We start from the raw sequence: 8,632 nt of genomic DNA on the forward strand, positions 1-8,632 counted from the left end.
AGCCTAAATACATCTGAAAAGGAATATATATATTCCTTTTCAGAAAAGAATATATATATTCCTTTTCAGATTCTTTTCCTTTGTAGGTTATTATAAGATATTGAATAACTAATCAGTAGCTCCCTGTGCTATAAATAGGTCCTTATTGTTTATATATTTTATATAAAGTAGTGTGTATATGCAGGCAGTCTCCTGCATTGCAGGCAGGACTGAGCCACAAGCAAAAAAAAAAACATGACACCAAGTTAAAAATGAATTTCAGATAAAACTTTTAGTGTCAAGGGATCCCATACAACATTTGAGTCATACTTACCCTATTTTTAATTTTTTTACTGTTCATCTTAAATTCAAATGTAACTGGGATCTATTATTTCATCTGGCAACCCTACTTAGAGGGTCTCACCCCAACCATTGACACCAACATAAAAGCTGTCATTTCTCAAAATTACACCATTTAGGCTCCGTGATCATTAGTCAGTCCCCAAATATGCCTAAGGAAACAGCAAGCTGGTTTATTTTCCTTCAAACCCAAGCCCTGCTCCGAGTCATATGTTGGGGAAGACAGAATCAAGTCTTTCAGTTCTCTTGCTAATCTCAAACTTCTTTCCTTTTGCCAGTGAGCTGCTCGTGCTCTCTCTTCTGATCCATGGGATCATAGAAATATTCCATCAGCGCCCAGAAATTAGAGTGTGCCAACACTAAGCTTAGGTTTCCCCTTTTGTGCTGCTCCCGAAATCAGTTTATCCTTCCAAATCTCCCTGCTACTGTCATTGAAACAAAAACCTTACCTCTTTCTCCAGACACAGGAGACGGTTTAACCTCCACCTTTTGTATGTCTCCTCCTCTTGTACTTATTAAGTCGCAATAATAAGTTTCTTCTTGTTGCTGGGTTTCTTCTTGTTGCTGTTTTTTTGTTTGTTTTTTTTTTTCCCCTGTGGAAACATTTCCTGGGCCTGCCTCTTCTATTCCACCTGTTCAGCCAGTCATGCCAATTTAGTATGTCAACACCTAGGGCCTGGATTGCAGCAACAGCATCCTAGCTCTTCCGGGTCCCTGCATCTGTGCAACTTGCAGTAAATTTACATTATACAGTGCCCTTTTCCCACGTGGGATTCCCTTTTGAGAGAAGTTGGCGTGAGTCTCCTTCCTGTTTAACAAATCAATATCCAGCTTCATAGCCCAGTCTTCAAGGTCCCAAACATAGTTTTTTCCTCCATGTCTGCTGTCTTTAGACTGATGCAATCCAATTTCCATTTGCCAGTTCCTGCTTCTGGCAGCACCAACTCCATCACTGCATTTGCTTTGAGTCCCTAAATCCCTTCCTTGTCTTCCTCTGGGTCAATCCACATCCCTTGCCTCCTTCAAAACCCAGCCCATTAGAAGATAACAAAGCCAACCTTAAGATAAGGAAGGTCTTTCCAAACAGAAGAAAGCAAAAGAACATAAAAGGAAACATATAAAGAGCTTAAAAGGAAAGAAAGCAAAAGAACATAAAAAATAAATAAATGAAGGAATTGTGCAATAAATTTGATTACACAAGAACGAAAAAAATCTTTATGTCGAAACATCCTATAATCGAAACAAGAGAAACCAGGGAAAATGTTTGCCAAGTACAACAAAGTTAATATTTTTGATATTATTTTACAAATCAATTAGAAGCAGACATTCCCAAAGAAAATGAAGAAAAAAGACTAGTGTATGCCACACAAAGTAAAAAGAGGCCAAGGCCAAAAACACGAGAGACCAAAGAGCTTCAGTAGTAATGGAGAAATGTAGATTAAAATAACAATGAGCTTCTCTTTCCCTTTATCGAATGGGCATCTTTTAAAAGAATGCCACTCAGTGTTGATATGATTGCAAGAACAGAAACTTCCATACACACTTTAGCCATCAATTTCAGGATGTTCTTTCTTGTACTACTTTAAAATTGCATAGATTGGAAAAAAAAATTTCTTTTTTGCCTTATTAAGAGTGTTTTCCAGTTTTCCTACAATAAATATGTATCTTTTATAGTTAACTATATACACAAATGCATTTCTTAAAATCCTATGAAAATTAAAGGGAAGGTGAGGAGAGAGAAAAAGGAAAGTACACTATCATAACTCTGCCAGACCTGGTGGGTCATTAACCAGCTGTGATTAACCTCTCAAGTTTAGAATCCTCACCTCAGAGAGCTGTTGCTAAGATGGAAACAAAAAATAGTATGTTACCTGTTGCCACAGTACCTCGCATTTTGTAAATATTCAAAGAATGGTAGCATCTGTTATTATTCTGTTGTATCCTCAGCATAGAGTTTCAGTGTTCTGCACATAGTAGGTGCTAAATTAAAATATCTGACTGATTGTGTGATTTTATTTGGACTTTTAATATTTTTTTCTACTGATCCTGAACTCTCTTTCCTCTTTTCCTTTCCTCCTGCCTCTTTCACATCTGTCTTTCCATCCCCTTTCTCCTTCTCATTACATTCCACGTCTTATGGAACAATCTTTCTCAAGTGCTCTGAACAACATTTTTCAAAATCCAACTCCAAAAGCCATTGACTTGTCAGCCTTACCTGAAGGTCAGCATCAATGACAATGGTTCCCAGTCTTCTCTTCACTCTTGCTCTTTGTTTTCGTAAATACCTGGCCTGAGACACCTGTACTCAGGATGCCTCCTATGCTTGACTCTGCCTCAGTCTGTTCATATGGTGCTTCCTGGTGGCTTGTGACAAGTTTGTCTGCTAGCCTTTTCTTTCCTCAAGGCTGAAGCTAATTCCATTTCTTACGATGCTTCCTGCATGTTCGTGTTCATCAGTCTCATAAAGTTGTTTACAGCATTTGTTAGTCAGCAAAATATCCCCCTTCCCTGTTTTCCCCCTTTCATCCCTTCCACTCCTTCACCCTCCCCTTCTGAAAATATAATCATTAATTATTGCTTGTTTTGCTCTGACAGAAATTTGTGTTTGCTTTGGGAAAGTAGGATGTGTCATAGGCATAATATTGACAATGTGCGTACCTATGTGTTCAGTCGCTTCGAGTCATGTCCAACTCTTTGTGGCCCTGAACTGTAGCCCGCCAGGCTCCTCTGTCCATGAGATTCTCCAGGCAAGAATACTGGAGTGAGTTGCCATGACCTCCTCCTGGGGATCTTCGTGACTCAGGGATCGAACCCACATCTCCTGCATTGCAGGTGGATTCTTTACTGCTGAGCCATTAAGGAAGCCCAATATTGACAATACATCCTTGCATTATTTCAGAAACATACTAAACACTTTAGAGGACAGCAGGATGCCCTGCTGTAATCCTGATCACAGCAGGATGTAATCCCGCAACAGGCTCTGGATTCCCTCCCACCCCCACAGCCTCATAATTATTAAAGTGTGTGATTATGGGATGTGTCATTAGATTAGATTGGAATTCTGTCTTCAGTACTGTACAACCACAGGCAATTCACCATCCTCTCTGAGCTTTGGCTTCCTCGTCTATAAAAAGAAAATGATAATGTTTATCTCAAAAGGTGGGAATTAAATGTATGTAAAGCATGTAACACACAATCTAATACAGGGTAGGTGTAGGGACACTCTCTGACTCAAAGGGAAATGAGAATTTCCTTTCCAAATTTGTTCATTCCATGGGGGTTTATAATCCAGTAAAAAAACCAAGACCTCAATAGATGAAGTAAACACTAAACGTAGTCAAAATGAATTTATCAAGTACATAGCACATACCATGTGCCAAGCACTCTATTAAAAGCACTTTACAAACCCAGGGATCGAACCCACGTCTCCCACATTGCAACTGGATTCTTTACCAACCAAGCCACCAGGGAAGCCCTTACAAATGTTACCTAATTTTATTTTCACAATAGTGTGAAAGTACCTTTAATTTTCACAGGTACTATTATAACTCTGTTTTAAGATGAGGAAACTAATGTCCCACTGGTTCCACAGTTAGGAAGAGACGAAGCCCAAGCTGTCTGGTACCAGTGTCCATGCTTATAATCACCACATCATAATTTTCTTACTCATGCCTTGCACGTGGTAGGAACCAAAGAAATATCTTCAAGTCTATCCTAACCTTTCTGACCAAATCAAGGAGTAGTGATCACACATTCCCAGAAAAGCACCTTTTACCTATTCTTTGAGCAAAACAATTGACTCCTCTGCAGACATGCTAAAAGTGCAACCCAGTCTGGTGCAAAGGAACAAAACTAGGGTACTTTTTATTTTTTTACTATCAAGAGGCTATTTCCCCTAGGGCCAGTGACTCTATAATAATAAATATCTCAGAGTGTGAAGAGGTTGCCTTTTTTTGAAGGTCCCTTTGGACTCCACAGATTCTCTCAGAGAGGTGTCATTTGGTAAGCTCCTTTTATATTTGCTTTCTCATTTAATTCTCACAACTACCTTACAAAGTATCTTTTATAGACCTAAGTTATACTGACAGAAAAATTGGGGCTCAGTTCAGTTCAGTCGCTCAGTCGTGTCCGACTCTTTGTGACCCCATGAATCACAGCACGCCAGGCCTCCCTGTCCATCACCAACTCCTGGAGTTTACTCAGACTCATGTCCATCGAGTCGATGATGCCATCCAGCCATTTCTTCCTCTATTGTCCCCTTCTCCTCCTGCCCCCAATCCCCCCACAGCATCAGGGTCTTTTCAAATGAGTCAACTCTTCACATGAGGCGGCCAAAGTATTGGAGTTTCAGCTTCAACATCAGTCCTTCCAATGAACACCCAGGACTGATCTCCTTTAGGATGGACTGGTTGGATCTCCTTGCAGTTCAAGGGACTCTCAAGAGTCTTCTCCAACACCACAGTTCAAAAGCATCAGTTTTTCGGTGCTCAGTTTTCTTAACAGTCCAACTCTCACATCCATACATGACCACTGGAAAAACCATAGCTTTGACTAGATGGACCTTTGTTGGCAAAGTAATGTCTCTGCTTTTTAATATGCTATCTAGGTTGGTCATAACTTTCCTTCCAAGGAGTAAGCGTCTTTTAATTTCACGGCTGCAATCGCCATCTGCAGTAATTTTGGAGCCCAAAAAAATAAAGTCTGACACTGTTTCCACTGTTTCCTGTCTATTTCCCATGAAGTGATCGGACTAGATGCCATGATCTTAGTTTCTGAATGTTGAGCTTTAAGCCATCTTTTTCACTCTCCTCTTTCACTTTCATCAAGAGACTTTTTAGTTCCTCTTCACTTTCTGCCATAGGGGTGGAATCATCTGCATATCTGAGGTTATTGATATTTCTCTCAGCAATCTTGATTCCAGCTTGTGCTTCTTCTAGCCCAGCGTTTCTCATGATGTACTCTGCATGTAAATTAAATAAGCAGGGTGACAATATACAGCCTTGACGTACTCCTTTTCCTATTTGGAACCAGTCTGTTCTTGAGAACCCCATGAACAGTTTGAAAAGGCAAAATGATAGGATACTGAAAGAGGAACTCCCCAGGTTGGTAGGTTCCCAATATGCTACTGGAGATCAGTGGAGAAATAACTCCAGAAAGAATGAAGGGATGGAGCCAAAGCAAAGACAATATCCAGTTATGGATGTGACTGGTGATTGAAGCAAGGTCCAATGCTGTAAAGAGCAATATTGCATAGGAACCTGGAATGTTAGGTCCATGAATCAAGGCAAATTGGAAGTGGTCAAACAGGAGATGGCAAAAGTGAATGTCGACATTCTAGGAATCAGCGAACTAAAATTGCCTGGAATGGGTGAATTTAACTCAGATGACCATTACATCTACTACTGTGGGCAGGAATCCCTTAGAGGAAGTGGAGTAGCCATCATAGTCAGCAAAAGAGTCCAAAATGCAGTACTTGGATGCAATCTCAAAAGTGACAGAATGATCTCTGTTCACTTCCAAGGCAAACCATTCAATATCACGGTAATCCAAGCCTATGACCCAACCAGTAACGCTGAAGAAGCTGAAGCTGAACAGTTCCATGAAGACCTACAAGACCATTTAGAACTAACACCCAAAAAAGATGTCCTTTTCATTACAGGGAACTGGAATGCAAAAATAGGAAGTTAAGAAACACCTGGATTAACAGGCAAATTTGGCCTTGGAGTACGGAATGAAGCAGGGCAAAGGCTAATAGAGTTTTGCCAAGAGAACGCACTGGTCATAGCAATTTGGGCTCATAAACGTTCAATTCCCAAGGTCGCCGTAGCCAGGAAGTATTTAGGATTTGAACTTTGTGCTGTCTGAAGCCACTGATGCTTGCATTGTCCTCCTCTTGGAAATATCTATATGACTGCCCTTAGCCCCTGTGGTTTCAAGAGTTCTGAGTACTTGCGTGAACCCAGGTGTGCTCATTTAGAAGCACCCTCTGTTCTCAGTCAATGAAGGAGTAACTCTGGCAATAACGTTTCCTCTTAATTCAGAACATTTTAAGTCTCCAGGACACCAAGGTAGCAGCTCTGGTTTAGTCATGATAAGGGACAGAGAATATTTTGTTCTACCCAGTCTGTGACTCCTGATACCAAAATACTTCAAAGGTTCAGACAGCTGTAGAAAGACTAACTGTAGAAGCCCTGGGCTTCAATTGTATTTAACCCTGATTCAATCATATTAACAGCTCATCTTGCTGGGAAACTTTTGTTGTGAGTGCCTCTTTAAGACATTTGAGGAGGTGGCTAGGAATATACTCTATACCTCTAGTGTTGATATTTCTTATTGAAATCATTACAGACAGTGACTTAAAATTTTTTTTATTGAAGTATGGTTGATGTACAATATTATATGTTTCAGGTGTACAACCTAGTGGTTCACGATTTTTAAGGTATGCTCCATCTATATTTATTATAAAATATTGGCTATATTCCCCGTGTTTTACAATATGTCCTCATAGCTTTTTTTTTTTTTTTTTTTTTTAATTTCTGCAACATTTTAATCTGTAAACTGAACTTTTCATCATGCACAAAGGCCTGTGAAATAGGCTTTCTTAGATTAGACCCAGTTTGGCCAACTGAAAAATCAGGATTTTTTTTTGTACAGGAAAATCTTCAATAAACCCAAGGAATGTTTTCACAAGACACAGGCTGGACCCTAAGTTTTGCATCCAAGAGGCTAGGCTGTTGATTTGACTTAATCTTGTCGCACCAAGATTTGCAAAGTAAAGATCAAAGTCAATCCATTTCAATTTGTTTCAATTGTTTATTAACGGACCAGATTACAAAAATAATCCTGGTAGATACCTTAGTTCATCCTTCTAATAAGCCTGTTGATCTGGTCTTCCCTGTTGCCAGCATCTCCACCTTCTACAAAATGGGTGGTCTTTTTCTTCATTCCACCTCGTGGAGAAGACAATTTAAAGGGCCACAGGAAGTTGTTTGCTTCTTTGAAACGTTTTCCAACGGTATAGATCTCATGAATCAGATCCTCCATGCAGATGATTCCGTATTTCCCAAGAGATCGAGCAATCAATGCGTTGTCTGTCAGGGCAATTCGCTTTTTGTTGATTTTGCCATAACCACGCTTGTAGATCAGTTCATTTACAGACTTCAGATTTGGGTACCCCCATGCAATGCATGGCTCCACAATTCTCAGCATGTTAACTGATGCCTTGTTGAGCTTCACAGAGGTGCCACTGAAGACCTGCCGGAGGCGAGGGAGCTGCAGCACCTTTCGAACCTTCGGGCTCACACCGTTGATACCTCTGATCCTGATGACAAATGCCAATTTGGGTTCCGCGGGTACATAGAAGTTGCCAGCTTTCCGTGCCATCCTAGCCATTCGAATTTCGGTTCTGTACATCTGCCTGTATTCCTTGTGGTAATGCTTAGCTTTTTCATAAATAAGCTTCCTCCTTGCCTTTCGAAGCATCTTTTGGGCAAACTTCTTTCTCAGGCGCTTGATCTTAAGCTCTGCGAAATTTTTTTGCTTTTTCTTAAGGGTTTCTGGCACAGCAGGAACCTTCTTTTTCTTCTCTTCTGCACCCTCCATGGTTCCAGCCGGGAAAGAGGGCTTATTTGTTTTATGCATAGTAGTTTGTACCTCCTAAAACCCTACCCTTAACTTGCCCCTCCCTGCTTTCCTCTCCCTGCTGGTGAACACTAGTTTGTTCTCTATATCTGTGAGTGTGTTTCTTTTTTGTTATATTCACTAGTCTTATTTTTTAGATTACACATATAAGTGATGTCATGCAGTATTTGTCTTCCTCTGTCTGACTTGTTTCATTTAGCGTAATTACCTCCAAGTCTATCCATGTTGCTGTAAATGGCATTATCTCATTCTTTTTTTATGACTGAATAGTATTTCATTGTATATATCTGTTGTTGTTGTTGTTGTTCAGTTGCCAAGTTATGTCTGACTCTTTGCAACCCCATGGATTGCAGCACACCAGGCCTCCCTGTTCCTCATTATCTCCTGGAGTTTGCCCAAGTTCATGTCCATGTATGTATCTGCCACATTTTTTTAATCTATTCGTCTGTTGACACTGCCTTTCCTTGAAATAAACAGTGTAACCATTAGAAGTTCCACAAATTTATGTTTTGTTTTTTGGCTTTGCTGGTTCTTTATTGTGGTGCACATTCTCTTCATTCTGGTACACAGGTTTCTCTAGTTGTGGCAAGCGGGGCGGGATTAGTTGCCCCTCAGCATGTGGGATCTCAGTTCCCCAACCAGCGATCAAACT

General features: G+C 40.3%; 1 protein-coding gene across 1 annotated transcript; it reads right to left on the minus strand.

The window, feature by feature from the left end:
• Positions 1-7,128: 7,128 nt before the first annotated feature.
• LOC133067409 (large ribosomal subunit protein uL30-like) lies at positions 7,129-7,956 on the minus strand. Its single transcript, XM_061158498.1, has one exon. The coding sequence runs from the start codon at positions 7,939-7,941 to the stop codon at positions 7,195-7,197; it is 747 nt and encodes a 248-aa protein (XP_061014481.1). The 5' UTR covers positions 7,942-7,956; the 3' UTR covers positions 7,129-7,194.
• Between the last annotated feature and the right edge of the window lie 676 nt (positions 7,957-8,632).

Source organism: Dama dama, chromosome 2, assembly GCF_033118175.1.
Source record: "Dama dama isolate Ldn47 chromosome 2, ASM3311817v1, whole genome shotgun sequence".
Lineage (NCBI taxonomy): Eukaryota > Metazoa > Chordata > Mammalia > Artiodactyla > Cervidae > Dama > Dama dama.